General features: G+C 40.8%; 1 protein-coding gene across 11 annotated transcripts in view; it reads left to right on the plus strand.

The window, feature by feature from the left end:
- The window catches only part of LOC100116185 (sn1-specific diacylglycerol lipase alpha), a 106,503-nt gene that overhangs the window by 9,299 nt on the left and 81,096 nt on the right, over nucleotides 1–16,108 (plus strand). The window contains exon 1 of one of the 11 annotated variants that reach the window (XM_031920749.2): nucleotides 3,355–3,650. The exons of the other annotated variants lie outside the window; for them this stretch is intronic. Coding sequence (XP_031776609.1) covers nucleotides 3,556–3,650 — 95 coding nt within the window. The 5' untranslated portion in view covers nucleotides 3,355–3,555. Of the gene's footprint in view, nucleotides 1–3,354; nucleotides 3,651–16,108 lie in introns of those variants that run through there. 11 annotated transcript variants of the gene reach the window in all.

Here is a 16,108-nt window from a genome sequence, read left to right on the forward strand (position 1 = left end):
TCTCAGAAAAATAAAAGAGTGAAAAGTGCCTCGTATGATACTTCACGTATATGAAAAAAGAAAACTACAAAGCGACAATGCGTTCACTTAGTGCGCACGAGCGAAGTATATAACTTGATATTACAGGAGATAAAACTTTTTACTTTCTCGAAGTTGGAAAATTGCAGCCAGCTTCCTCAAGCTGCCTTCGAAATCGAACTTGTAACGATAGCAATTTGAGATTTAAATTCCGTCCCCTCTACAAAGTATAGCGCAACAGTGTCGGATTTTCATATCTAGAAAAGGGCTATCCTTCCTGTGGAGTAATTTAAAATTATAATTCCTTAATATTCGACCTATCAATCGAACACCCGTATAAAACAACCTACAAAGTAAACAACATCTGCATGCGTTGACACACCCTCTGCGAACCGTCGCGAGTTTACATATTGTATTCATGTACGTTAGATACGTTTCATTCCTGACAGACGTCTGGGAATCTGATTAAAACCAGAGTTAAAACTCGTCGCGACGAAGTCCTTTGCCTCGAGTTTCGTAAAGTTTATCCTCGATGCATTCATTATGCTCTTTTCGAGTTTTCAAGTTGCAACTTTTCTTTTTAGCAGAATGCTTTGAATTTTCTTGGGAAAATGAGGTGACAGCCTGGAAAGCTATTATCCCTTTTTATATTCTTTTTTCTCTGCATGTAAGTTTTGATTCGCCTAGCTAAATATTTTGTTACTTTATATTAAATATTATACAGATTTGCGAAAAGTGTGTTTCTGTTTGGCTAATCATACTTATTCAAGCGTATGCATCATAGTTTATTTTTATTCACGTTTACAGTCTAAAAATGAGTTGCCGACAAAGTGACTATACTATACGTTATATTCCTAGAACGCATACAACTAATCGATCCTTCGACTATACGCTATAATAAAAATAATATCTTGATGCAACATTATTTTTAGACTCATGCACGTGTGATGCACCTAACGTGGATGTGGGTGCAGTTGCAGGTGTGTATGTGGGCGTGGATGTTGCGTAGGCGTGATCGGATTAGGTGCGTGTATACAATGTAAGCACAGAACTTTCAGAGTATGGTTCAATTTTTAATTGAACAGTCCTGATTCATTCGCGTCTCTTCCTTTACACGCGATCGTAAAAGTCGATCATTTGCATAGACGCGGTAAAGGCTGGTTTAAGTTATAGTACACACAAAAGAATTTATTATTTTCTTGGAGAAAAATTAAATTTTTTAACTAATTACGCATAGCTATTGAACTGGAATGTATGAACAAAGTGATAAAAGTCAACTTGATCTTTTTACAAGAAAAATATTTTTATTCAAACCACAAATATTATTCTAAGAAAAATGTCATCTTTGAATTTGAAATTTTCATTTAACTCTCTGCTTTTTTGAGGTGTAAAAATAAATGTGATTACGAGATCGAATGTTATTATGCATGTATTCCTCGTTTTTAAATGTACGAACGAAGACATTACCTGCTGTTAATCTGGGAACATTGATAAATTATTAATGAAATCATACAAATACCTATACCGTGTATACCAATATTACTTTCTGTCAGACAATCTTATTAAATATAACTGTTACGATCAATTTGTTAAATGGAAAACTAAATAAATTACATATAATTCACATACAGTATTTTTCTTTTTTTATTGCATAAAATGTACACAAATATCATATTCTTCTGTAAAATCATGATCCTCTGTTATTGAATTTCCAGGACAATTAAACACAAAAATTATTTTATATTGCTGTGTTCAGTAATACTCGCGTGAATCGAATTTCATTCAATCTTGAACTCAATTAGTAAACAAGACAACGAAAGATCAACAATAAACAAGGCTTTAAAAAATTAAAGCAAATTAATTTGATTGTATTTTTATTGCTAGTTAAATTACAAAGAAAGTAGTTAAATAATAAAAATATCCTGAAGAGGATCTTTATGTTTAAACTCGTACTTTTGTTTATTATTTTTTAGGCAATGGCCATAAGCATTCGATTTTTTTTAAAGTGATTCCAAACTATGCTTATCTTTGGAAGACTTTTACTATTACAGCTCATTGTGTACCATGATGACCTCCAAACAGATGCACTCGTGAGTAATTATGAATAAAGCGTGAATGACATGTTAATTACGTTTTCTCTGGCAACATTGACTTTTCATGAAAAAATTAACCTTCATAAAGTTTTGATAGAATTTCGGCGGTAAGCATAATTCAAAATTCAAACGAACAATTATTTATAAATTATCTACATGCAAAAACGCAGTAAAATGAATGTAAATTCCAATAATGCACGCTTAAGAAGAAATCCAGTGACGTATTATTGTTCGATATTATTGCGCACAAAGCGGCCGAAGCACTTTTGATCGTTATGGTTTGATGATTCGATATAATTATTCTATGCCATGGAAACCATGCAGGTTCTGCGAGTCCATATGATACTGCGTTGTATGTATGTACAATGTGCGAATGTCTGCTAATGCGAGTCTATCAATAGACGGATTAGCATTACGCTCGGGCGAGCTTAAAATAGAGGATATTTTTAATGAATAAAACTCCACTAATTAACGTAGATATAAATCGCGCAATCAAAGGAATAGTGATTTAATACGTTTATCTTGGTGTAAAGATCGCAATATAACCGAGATAACAAAATCCAGATAATAAGTGATAAAAGTATATCTATATTTTATCGCTTTGCAAGAAATCGCCAATCCAAAAGATTAACGTTAAAGTCCACCAACTGCGTCACGAATCACTATATCAGACATTCTTATAGAAGAGTCAGCAGTCAAATTTTGCAATCATAATCCACTTTTGTCATTTTATCTAAACAGGAAAAGGCTTTTGTAAAATATTTCTCGATATCGGAGTAAAATTTACAGCAAATAATACCCATGTAAATACACATATTTTCATTTTAATTATCAGGTTAATGGCACCTGATGCGTGTCAACGAAATTCCTCCGACCCGACAGTAAACTAAAATGCGAACCGGTTCAAATCATGTTTCACTGTTACACCCAGCACAAAAATAAGAAATCCGCATCCCTCCAAAAAAAATCTATCCTCCACAGAAAACCCCCGGCAAAAAGTTTCTCCCAGCATCCCCCTCTACCCAGCGCCAATCTCCCAACTCCCAAGCCATTTAATCCACACAGACACCCTGCATGCACACGCACACGCTCGCTCCTTTGTGCCCGGCTACTCTCACACCTACACTCATCACGGGAGAGAGAGAGAGAGAGAGCCGGCGCCGCGCTCCCCTCTGACCGTCTCGTCCCCCTCTGCGCATGTTTACGCGCGCAGGCAGCCGTGTCGTCGTCGTCGTCACCGCCGCCGCCGCCACTGCAGCTACATACCTACTGCTTACTACTCGGACAGCTACGAGTGTAGCATTAGTGCTCGATAAACGGTGCAGTGCGCGGTGTGTGTATGGTTTGATATGTGCGCACGTGGAGGGCGGCGTCGAAGTTCGGTGCTGCTGCTACTTCTTGGTGTAACTGTGAGAAGAGGAGGAGATACTCGGAGAAGAAGAAGATGCCGAGCCTCATAGCGTTCGGTCGGCGCTGGCGCATAGGAAGCGACGACCTCTACGTGCCCGGCTTCTTCCTCGCCTCTCTGCATTTCTCTGAGTGAGTACAGGCATTGGTCGCTGATCTGATCTTCGGTATCCTTAGGGGGTTCGTTGACGCTTGTTGACGATCGCGGGGGATGTTTCGTACGGGAACGTTCCCTCTCTAGGCTAAAGATTTTTCCTCAATTTTTTTGGACGAAATGGTAGGCGATCGATGAGTTTTTATCAATGCTGACTGAATATTGAGTGACACTACTGACGCGATGTCTATCAAAGTGCCGGATATGCGCGGATTTACTTAAGCGAATTGAGGTTATCTCTTTGAGGTTATGAATGGACAAAGGAGGTTTGTTTACTTTCTGTAAAGGACCGTTGCTGCACTTGTTCGCAGCCGTCAGAGCTCCTCTCGCGCTCTGATTGTGTTGCGGAAGTCATTGACCGCTGCTTTTTAAATACCCTGACTCGTGTGTTGACGTAATTATCGAATCTGGCTGCAAGTGTTTATACATCGGAGCGCATATCGCTGACCTAGAAATAATTCTCTTTAAAACCAAAGCGAGGCCTATTAGAAAGCAAAAGAATAATGAAGTATCTTAACTGCGCTTTCGAGGCTAACGCATTATATATTTAGATTTTGCAGGTTACGCAAGTCCATTATGTGCATACACATCTGTAAAGCTGGCATCTAAATATGTGAATTTTCGAATGACCAACGTAAACAGCGTTTATTCGCAATGTACGTTATAAATTAAAATCCTGATATTTTTCGGAAATCATTTAATTAAAAAATCCCCGTTCGAAAATTGTTTTCGAATCGAGTATTTGTAAGGAATCAAGCTTATCGTAGTCAAAACATTGGGACTTTGCGAAATGCCGTGATAAGAGAGAAAGAATCGTCTCGATAAGCTTGGAGGCGGGATAAGTGGAAGGTCATTGGCGTCGTCTGCTATTGCCGTCCACTGACGCCAAGCGGATCTCCGCTGCAGTCCTCTCGCGCGGGCAGAAGAGAGAAAGATACGATGAGTCAAAGAACGCGCAGCCCGCCAATTTTAAATCGGCTTCACTTTGTCGTTTGCTCAAGAGCATAATGATTTCAATTCTGACCATACAACTTTAGTTTTATTAAAGGGGTCATGTCGAATAGTAGAAAATAGCTACCTTCTTTTATTTTCTATTTGAAAGGACTCTAAATTTATCATTGCAATAATTCAACTCGAATGTTTTTTCCCTTATATTCTAATGCGAAATTTTCTGGAATAATAAAAACTGTGCCATACTCGACCTCGAAAGAAACTCGGTGTGTACGTCGGTGGCAGTTCCCGAGGCGGCAATTGAATTGCATCAAAAGCAATAACTCACTCCGCGTCGAAATTTCACGACACCGCGCGCGCATTATACGCTTTTCCTCCTAAGCCGCGCACACGTTACTTCCGAAAATTAGGACAAATAAGTCGTTGGAGGAACGATCACGCATAGCATTATAATTAAGGTAAAACCACGAGGGCACGGAAAGAGCGATGGAGAGAGAGAGAGAGAGAGAGAGAGAGAGAGAGAGAGAGAGAGAAACGCTGTGTGGAGGCGAAGGGGAGACATCTCGTACAAGAGAATTTAATTTCCTGCATCGCTAGCACTGCGCTGCCGTGGCACCTATCCCGCTGGGAGACTCTCTGCAGGTATCCTTTGGTTCTTGGGTCTCGGGAATTCGATTTTATTTCTACGACGAGTATATTTTTTCTTTTCTCAAATAAAGTGGCTGTATCTAAAGAATCTGGTACAACTTACTTGTTTATCATTCTTTTGTAGCTTTGATTTTATCGGATGAAATGTAAATTTCAATATTTTTTGCGGTAAATTTTATTCATAAGTCATTCATAGGTACATAATTATGACGTCGTATAAAATATGTAGAAATTGATATGAATAAATTGAAGAAATTTCATTCAATTCTACCGGCAGCGAATAAAAAGTCCTCGAAAAAATAGCTCTCCAAAACCAAGCGATATGATGAGCGTGCTGAAAACATTGCGTGCGAGCAGCGGCTTTCCATGTATTCGACGACGGGTTCTCCTACGGGAGATGCGCATGACGACGCGATCGGAGCAGTGGCCAACCCGATCGTCGGAAGGGTCGTTGAGGGAATCCAATAAATTTTCGCGCCAGCATTGACGAGGGGGACTATAGGCGCGCACACACGCCATCGGGAATAGTGTAGCGTCTCGCTCGTGGAAATGCCGGCGGCAGCTTGATTTCTATCGACTTCTCCGCAAGATCCGATACGTAGACGTATTTACGTGGTTGTTAGCTCGCTGCAGTCTCTGAGCTTTTTTGGTTGAATATTCTCCTGCTCTTCTTGTTAATCTTTCGTTTTTAATTTTAACAATTCTGGCCACACGATTTCCTTGCATATTACTCTAAAAATCTCTCAGCATCGCGCTATCCTCGACGACAATTTTCAACTTACTTTTATCAGAATCAGTTAAGCCAAAAAGCAACCCTTATCTCTTACGCCGCCGTCAGCCACTTCACTGCACAAGCTCGGGTAAATTTTTCATTTGCAAACAATTTTCTTAAAATACCTTGAATACCCATAGAATTACGCTTCGTTATATAACCAGAGTAACTCTGTCCTTTCGGCTTTCTTTCTCTCTTTCTCATCATATCCTGCGTTTTATCAAAGAGCATCACGCTATAAGGAAGAGTAACGCAAGGTAACCGGGTCACTCGGTGGCGTTTGCCTTTTCTCCGCGACTCCTGCATGCGGGAATCGTAAAATATAAAAGAGACTAATGACCTTACACACGCCACCGTGGCTTTCAAAGGGACATGCGCTGCCTACGTGCGACCCTCGCGGTGCATTTCTGCATAAACGAGGTGCTTTGGTTGGCGTGAAAAAAAGGGCTATGTGGTTGGCTATATGTGCGGGAAAGGATGTGCTATGTACGCTTGACGGCGCTACTGCGCTTGAGTTTTCAAAGAACCTGGTTTGCATTTTTTTTTGTGCGAGAGATTAGTCGTTAGATTGCGCTGCCTTCTTGAAGCTTCATGCATGGCAAGAAACTGAAGAAGCATTTAAAAACTTTAAGCTAAATTTTTGTAGACGAACCAACTAACGTTTGTTATAAGCGTGACGATGTCTTCCACAGAGTGATTTGTTTATTCGAAACCATCATCCTAATTAATTATCGCTAACGATCCCAAGATAAACGAAGCATCCCCGCCAAAACAAACAGAAAACCCATTCATAAGCCACTAGAAAATGTAAAACTCGATCTCATATCTCACCGGCCCGACGTTTTTCCTGGGGGTACCTCTCGTTGAAGAATAGCTGATAAGTCTACTCCAGTGTCGCGCTTCTCTGCTTGCCTACACAGCCGGTCGTCTCGTGAATCATTCAAGGCCGACAACGTACGACCATCCCCGCACGCGAGAAGCCGCAGATCCAAGTGAGTGACAAGATGCGTAAGAAGCTGAAGGATGTTGCAAGTCTCGGTTTGTTTAAAATTATATGCATTGATGATTGCAATTTTATATGAACGATAGCGTCATCAATTTTCGTATTCTAATGCACGATCGGCGTGCGTTTGGGCTCGAAAGTGTTATTTCAAAGGCAAGGCACCAATAAAAACGATTCGCGTATGCAAACAAAGGCATAAAAATTAACTGTAAACGAGCACTCCATTGTTGCGGGGGATGCAATAAACTTCGGGGTATATCCGAGCCCAAATATTTGTCACGCGAATAAAAGCTCTTGTGGCCGCAGCCGCTGTCGAAATTTCCGATATCTCTCGCTTTTGCCGGTGAAAAGCTCAAACGAAGCTCTGCACGTATACAAAATGATAACGAACAGTCACAGCGAGAGGCATGTATATTTGATTCTCACGAACGAAGATGTCATAGTATACGAAGAGACTGCAACAGCGCTTCAGAAATCGGACAGCATCCAAGATATTTATATATGGATATGACTCGGTAGAATCATTATTTTATTTAAGAAAACTCCCCTTTGATATTATCTCGAAGTTACAAGCACGTTGGACAAATAAATCAAAGGTCCACATAAAGAATGTACAAGTCTAGTTCTTACTGAAATATTTCTGTATTGGAAAAGTTGGTTTGAGTTTGATGTTGATAAACCGCAATCTTTTTTTTTTTTACATGGCATTTGGAACTCGAAAGTTCATCGCCTCATCTACGCAAGCCTTCCACGCTGCCCTATCTTGTGTCAACCCCACCCAAGATGCACCTCTCCGATCGACACCCACCCGTCCTATTTCTACTAGATCCGCTTTTACGTTGTCCTCCCATCTACGTCTAGGTCTACCTAGAGGTCGCGTTACCATCGGCCTGCCCTTCATGACACGCGCTGCCGTACGGTCGTCTCCCATTCTCGCTACGTGCCCTGCCCATCCCAATCTGCGCGATTTTATTATTCTGTTAATATTTGGTGACGCGTACAGATTGTGTAACTCATCATTGTGTAGTCTCCTCCATTCCCCGGTTTCCTCATCTTTCTTCGGCCCGTATATTTTTCGCAAGACTTTATTTTCAAATACCCTAAAACGGTTGTCCGCCTGCTTAGTGAGAGCCCACGTTTCGCACCCGTACAGAACCACCGGCAGTATTATTGTCCTGTATATTCTTATTTTAACGTTTTTAGACAACAGCCTCGACTTAAGTAAATTACTCACGGCGTAGAAGCAAGCATTACCCGAATGGAGTCTCTTATTTATTTCGACATTAATCTCGTTTCTATCATTTATGGTCGTACCCAGATACCTGAATTCGCTAACCTTTTCAAAAGTAAAATTCCCAACTCTGAGATCTTCCTCCCCTCTGCAGATGCCTAACTTATCCACAATCATGTACTTTGTTTTTGATTCACTCACTTCTAACCCTGTATACTCCACCGCTTTTATGAGGATTTCCGCGTTTCTTGCTACCGTTTCCCTACAATCCCCCAGTATATCCAAATCATCTGCGTAGCCTAGTATCTGCGTTGTTCCATTAAGCGTTGCGCCCATCTGGCTAACCTGCATTTTTCTAACGGCATACTCTAACGTTAAGTTGAACAGCACCGTAGAGAACCCATCCCCTTGTTTTAAACCATCACGTATCCTGAAGGGTTCTGATACATTACCGCCTACTCGGACCTTTCCCGTGCTTCCGTTCAGACATATTTGAATTAATCTCACGAGTTTTTTCGGTACACCGAGAAGTACTAGAATTTGATACATAGTACTAGAATTTGATACAATCTATAAATAGTTGGTGTATGGTTTCGCAAAATTCCCACTTTTTCTCTAACAACTATCTTATGGTAAACATTTGATCGCTCGTCGATCTGTTGCGCCGAAATCCGCACTGATAATCTCCTACTATATCTTCCGCGAATGGAGTGAGTCTAGCTTGTATTACGTTTGACAGAACTTTGTAGCACGTTGCTAAAAGTGAAATACCCCTATAGTTATTGCAGTCTGTCTTATCCCCCTTTTTTAAAAATCGGTATAATGATAGATTCCTTCCAATTTTCGGGTATTGTTTCATTTTTCCAGATGGCACATACTAGTTTATAGATTTTAAAAGTGAGCTCGACGCAATCTAGGGTCATAAAAATTGATTAAAAACAACAAGAAACAGAGGAAAATATGACTTTTTCTGATTCATGCTCGCGTACATCTATTCGAATGTCGGGTTTTTATGCGAAAATCGATATTTTATTGCAGGAGCAGTAATAAACCGGCTACTTTTTTTTATTACTCTGGTTCTAAAAATAAATGAAATAGATCCTCGTTTACCGTCAACTTTTTCCAGAATTCTAAAATATCAAAAGATTATTATTATTAAATCGCACAATTTTACAAATCCACTGTCACAACGACAAAAAGACTAAATTGAAAACAATAAAACCAACCGTCCGCTGAAACACTTCGCGTGTCATACGTCTCCATATCCGGTTTTTTTATACCTCACTTCCCGCAAAAATAGAATCGCCGCGAACAAAATTATCCCCAGCGGTGTCGTATGAAAAACTGTATAGAGCAACTCTTCTTCTCTCTTCTCGTTCTGCATTATACAAGCATGGCGTGTTCGCGTTTAGCCAACTTACTCTATTTTGCATCCACCCCCTGTACTAGACAGAGAATAACGAAATGTGGCATAGCATACGTGCAGTACACTTTTATTTTACGCGTGGCTTACTTCGTCGGTAGTTTTACGCAGGAATTTTCCTTCCGAGTTTTCCTTTTCTGCGGGTACTTACACGCGTGAGAGTTTGTCAACTTTTGTGTGTATCGATTTTTATAAATCGAAACTTGAATTGCTTGCAAATTTTTCCATTAATTCTACTCAAAGTCATCTCGCTTTAATTCTATTTTAAAGTATCCGTACACTCGCTAATACGGAAATGAACCGCTATCTCCTTGCGAAAACAATCTTTTATCTCAGATCATAATCGTCGCATAGCGGGTAACCCATATAGACCCGACCCTTTATACATAGACTTTTCAAAAAATCTCAGCACGAGTCGAACTTGAAATTTCGCTGAAGCTACTTCTTTGTCGGTGCGGGATAATTAGCGCGCGGGGCACGCGTAGCATTAGTGCCACGTCGCTCCACATTCGACGCGCTGCGGGACTCGTCGACGCACGCACCGGGTGAAAAGGGGGACTATATAGAACATGCTTATGGGGTGACAGCGCAGCAGGGAGAACGGGGACGTCGAGCAATCGATACGCAGTCGAAAACGACGTGGTTTTTGGAGGCGTCCGAACGTTTTTTTTTTGGGTGGGATGGGCAAAGTTATACTGCTGTGAGCATTTTTTGGATCGTAGTTTTTTTTATCTTTGATGATATTTTTATTTAGAACCGGATTGTTAGCATCCCTCAACGATTTTTCATTGCCACAAGATCGTAAAATGGTAATTTCAGTTTAGTGCGTAAATTTTGGGATTTGGGAGCCATAAATTCAACTCGTAGTTTCCGTGAATCGTGAATAAAGTGGTCAGTGCTACGAGCACGATCGTAGTTATGGATTGCGAGGATAAATTTTCATCAGTACAGCTGTGTATAGCTTCAGTCAGAATCCGGACGTGATTGCATTCATTACTTAACATAATCCAATTGATCCAATTTAATCATGGAAATGCATATTTTAGTCACGCAGTGTGTTCTATTTTTCATTTTGACAGAAGCTCCATCAAGGTGTATTTGCTCAGCTCAGTTGGGTTGATTTCATGATGACATAATAACTTGAAAATAGCTTTATATTTCGAATGTTCTCACCTTTCTTTCTAATAAACCTCCTTTTCCAATGGAAATACAACCATCGATTGCTAACCTTCCATTTTTGGCTCCGCCACCCAATAGGTACGAGCTAGCCTGCACCATTGCATATAATTAATAAAACCAGCACCTCGCCTAACAATTATCAGTACCGCACACACCTGCACCCATTCACCGCCGCACCAGAGCCCTGCATCCACACCTACACCGCATGAATTAACAATGCCTCCTCTTCGAGAGCACAGCTCGTACATCGATCTCTCCATGCAGGATAATATCTGATAAAGTCTGAGCGAGAGTGTTATGTAAACGCGTTACGGTTCTCGGGGTTAATTAAGCAAATCTGGGACTGCTGTAAATTGATGTAAAGCTGAAGTGGTTCTTTGTTATACGCGGATAGGATTAGCTGAGATTCGAAGGTTATTTTCGGTTAATTTTTTCTTTGCATTTTAATCAACTCAGAGTTCAATCGATATTTCACCTTAGCCTGCTTATTAAGAAAAGAGCAAATAGCTACTGTGATGGATGTAATCTAATTTATCAAGACGTTGGCTGCGACAGTAATATTCCAGTCAAAGTCACATCCAAGGGTCGAATTTCCATTTCTTATCTTTAGCTGTGTTCGCTGAAATATCTTTAATTGCATTTGCATAACTGGACGGCTCGTCCGGCTCGATTAACTTCATCACTTTCGATCGAGAACTTCACAAATCGGTCGAAGATATCCGCTTTCATTCTCTGAAGCACAAGATGGACTTTTCTTCTATAAAAAAAATTCTTTGCTCAACTCGCAATTAGTTTCATACGCGCATTACCTTATGCCCACTAGACGGATTCACGTTAAAAATAAAAACTCTCGCTTTGCAGTAGTATTAGCATCAAGTGCGCGCGAAACGAGTACACGCTTTATGCAAACGTAACCATGTCTGTATGTTGTACATGCGAAAGTGTAGATGCTATGCGAGAGTAGCTAGGCTTTCAGTAAACACCCAATATGTGGGTGAGTGCATTATTGCAGGTGCGGGTGTGCCTCTAAAGAGAATGTTGATTGCGAGTAACGTATAATATCCTCATATTTCGTTACGATGGATATTTAATTTACGGAAGTGAAAAATTTCGCTCTTGTGTAACGCTGCTGATAAAAATAGAAACGTATTCGCGGTTGTTGAGTGCATAAAAAGGCCGAACGAAAGTTTGCGTTATTTACAAGAGCAAATGAAATTGAGAACGTTCATGAGTTATTCACTAATGATTGTTAGCTATCTTCCGGAGTAGAAAGGAATTTTGCTGCGTTACGTAAATTAAACTACGGTTCACGACGAATTCATGCAAACGCATTGTTAACACGAGACTAGCAACGTGAACGCATGTAAGCTCGTTAGAACCGACATCGTTGCCTTCCGAGACGCAGAAAAATTCGTGTCAACAATGAGCTTTTAATAGTAGCGCTCGGAACTTTTCTATAAATAATTCCAGTAGCAAAGCCATTAACCGCTTCACTAGACGCTCAAATGCAGACTTAACGCAGTAAAATCCGGTGATTCATGATCGGGATGCGAAAACTTATTTAGAAGGTGTATACTTTCTTCGTTTCAAAGCAGCTGCTCATTAATTTTTTTTTCACGTCGAGTCGTAAAGTGAAACGTGATACAAGGTGTTAATACACTGGCTTCTGTGTGTACTAAAATACTTTACTACCTATACCGTTGACGGGCATTTTTTACAGCTTTCAAGATAAAAGCTGTTTCGAAAATAATGAGAGCAAGAAAATTTAATTAAAAAATTACCTCATCCGGATGCAGGAGCCGCACGCGAAACAACATCGTAATAATCCGGACCACAAAGGTTCTTCCACCTCAATACACAGCCCACATCGCGAATAATTCCTAGCCCGAAGCCGGCCATTCCGCAAACCAAGCCAGCCGCGAAAAAAAAACGATCCCACCCCCTCAAAAAGCAAAAATGGAAAATCCTCCCATTGCAACCGCAGAGTATATAACATCGGTAAAATCGGGAGCTATCCCCCGATTCTGCGGTGTCCCGGATGCGTATCCGGCTCGGCGGTATCGCGATCCATAAATTTCCGCGGCGGTGTTAGCTCTTAAATACGGTCGGTATTGCAGCCGTTAAAACTGCACCGAATGCTAATGCCCGTGACGGCAGTTGTGTGTCCGAAGCGACTTGGTGTAACTGTATAGTGAGCGAGACATGAGATGAATGTGGTACGTGTAGGCGAAATTCGACGTGGACGATATTGCTCTGGGATGATTTATGAAGTTCAGGGGGAAGGGTGTCAAAGTGGGCTCGTGGGTGAAACGGTTGTCTTTAATGGACTATTGATTCGACGATTTGGAAAGACTATTGACAATCTAACGGTCGCATTTGGGTCCGCCGAGTTTTCGATGATGCACATAAATTTTAGCGAATCGTCTTATAGTAAGTTTTTTCTTGTACCTTCTTGTAAATAACGTGATATGCGTTTAGAAAATCATAAATAATAAAGTAAAGTTTATAAATTTTGACAAAAAGGAAGAGAAAAAACTGATAACTTCGCGCTACTATAGACAGTTTACTGAAACTTTCTGAATAGTTTTTCTCCATGCCAATATGTGAGAACAAGAACACGGTTATTTGATGATCACTTTAGATCATATGTTAAGCGCATTAATTTCTCTGCGAAATAAAGCAGTAAGCTATTTCCAGGAATTTCACATTTATACCCATCAAATCGATTTATAAATTTCAGTCGAAAAACTACTTTTTAAACGACTTCTCGACAAGAGTCAGTAGAAGGTCAAAAAACTCATTGGCAACATAAATTCATTTTACCACTACGCCGAGACAAACCCAGAATATATTCGGAAAGAGTTACACATGGCGCAGTTTTAGTGTAAAACAGTGCTTGCAAGCTCCGGAGAAATCGGAAACTCGACTGGCTTTAACGCTTGATTTAAAAAGCCCATTATTCCTTCCGTTCGGATTTCCGCGTTACTCAGTGACTATCGTTCTTTCACCTATTCTCCCGACGGATGGAGTTTCCATATACACACGGGGTATATAGAATATGGACGAAGCTCCGCTTACGCATTTGTCTGTGCCACGGACGGTTTATATTTTCGATCGATCTCTGACGTTCGAATAAAAATTGTCGTCGTGAAAATCTTTATCGGCGCATACACACATCTAGACGACTATCAATTCTTCGTAAATAAATTAATCATATTTGTCGTCACGTGTCAGCGGATACTCATATAACCCATTTACCGTCGACACGTGATCGAAATTTTACGCAACTAGAGATCCTTTGCTGCTTCCTCAAAATTACCGCCAACTTATAACTGAACTTCTCGAGTCTCGCGTGAAATAAAATCAACACTTTCGCGTGATGCCACTGCGACGATCGCGTGTCTGCTGCTGAAATTCAGTCACCGCGGTACTAACCTAACGACGACGAGGAGGACAAAGACCCGTTCATGACACGCGTGGGGAGCCTCTTTTCTGAATTGGAATATGTATACGGGATTCGTCGCTTTAATTCTGTTACTTAGGCTCACCCCTGACGGATATGGTGCAGGTGCCCTTCGTCTTAGAAACCCTCGTTAAGAGAATGCCGTGGGTGTACAGTGAAGAGGAAAAGTGCGCTTACGCACGATCATCACGTGCGGTAAGTGCGCGCACTTTGGTTCTCGGAATATTCTTCCTTTCTTGCAACTTTCACCGCGATTTGTTTGATTGGAAAGATAAGTTGTTTTTAAAATTTTTGTAAACAAGCCTTATCATAGAAGAGAAATGGTATGCTTTTCTTTCAATGGAATAAATACGAGAAAGGTGTGCAGTGACTAAAAACACGAAAAGAGGAAAAATAGTGGTCGTTTCTTCCGCGTTGTTGTATCTCGAGTGCTGACATTTTAGAGAAAATGTGTACTCTAGTGATCTTAAAAGTCCATCTTCAATGTATATTAAAAAACTCAAAGTCCTCATGACCAAAACAGAATTTCTTTATTTTATTTTCAAAAATATTTAACAATCATCCCAGAATTCACTTTCTCCCCAAACTGTATAGCCAATCCACGGGATCCATTCTACGAAAACAGGCATCCTCGAGACTTCGAAAAGAACATGTACAGCGATGAACGAGGGCTGCTAGAGCCATACACATCCCAGACCCCAATATATAGGGGGAGCAACGCTCCGAATCCAAGTGGATTTGCATCAGAGGTACACATCAGGGTAAGCCGAGTGTTGAGGGGGGATATAACCCCCGCCATTAAAATCCAAAGACTGGTCTTATATGTATCCCGCGCTGATCCCCGACACTCGTCCCAATACCTTTCCCCAGCGTGTGAAGCCTGGTGTGCGTTTGATTTTCCGGAGGAATTTCGGTGTTTGGGCTACTGCAGCGTGAGCCCGTATCGCAAATATTTTCCTACCACGTGTAGCGCAAGCGATGACTGGGAAAACAGTTTACACAGTAGAGGCCTGTATAGCGAATTGTCTACCAATATTAGCACTTTGTAGTCAGAAGCTGGGAGTTTCGCAGAAGAAAATAAAAGAAAATGCAACTTTTCATCAGAGCTTCGATTGGCAATATTATCCCTTCAATTCGAGTCGCTGCGGACTATTGCCGAGCTTCCGACAGTCCTATAAAAAAGCCTATACTCGCGCGCACGCACACTCGTCGACTTATCGACGTTCTAGTCTGCGGTGTTTCCCGTGAACGCGGAGAGGCAATTTAGTCGGCTGGAATCGTCGTTTAGCGAGTCGTTCTTGCGAACTTTTCCTGCTTCTTCGAGCGTACAGCGATGTGGGCGCACTTTTTTGTTTTTAAAGCGTCTTCAATTATTTCCAATTTACTCATATTCTAATGGTCTGTACATTGTTAACTATTATTACGAGAATCGGCCAGAAATACGAATATTCCGATGAAAAGCGACGACAATTCACTGGTAAAATTGCGCAGCATCCTGGCGAAGGTTGCAACGGAGATAAACATCAGAAGGATGCAAAAATAGGCTTTGACGCTTCATTTGACGAGCGCATAAACCGGGGCTCGCGCGCGTCAAATGCGGCCTATTTAAAATTCACTCTCATGGCCGAATGATGGAAACGTATCATATATTTTATCAAAAGAGCGCGACTTCACGTAAATATTTACGTTTGCAGTTTAGAAAGATTGCATTTGGAAACTGGTGCATACTCCACTTTGATTATTGCAAACTGATTCGATATCAATCA

Source organism: Nasonia vitripennis, chromosome 1 (genome assembly GCF_009193385.2).
Source record: "Nasonia vitripennis strain AsymCx chromosome 1, Nvit_psr_1.1, whole genome shotgun sequence".
Classification (NCBI taxonomy): Eukaryota; Metazoa; Arthropoda; class Insecta; order Hymenoptera; family Pteromalidae; genus Nasonia; species Nasonia vitripennis.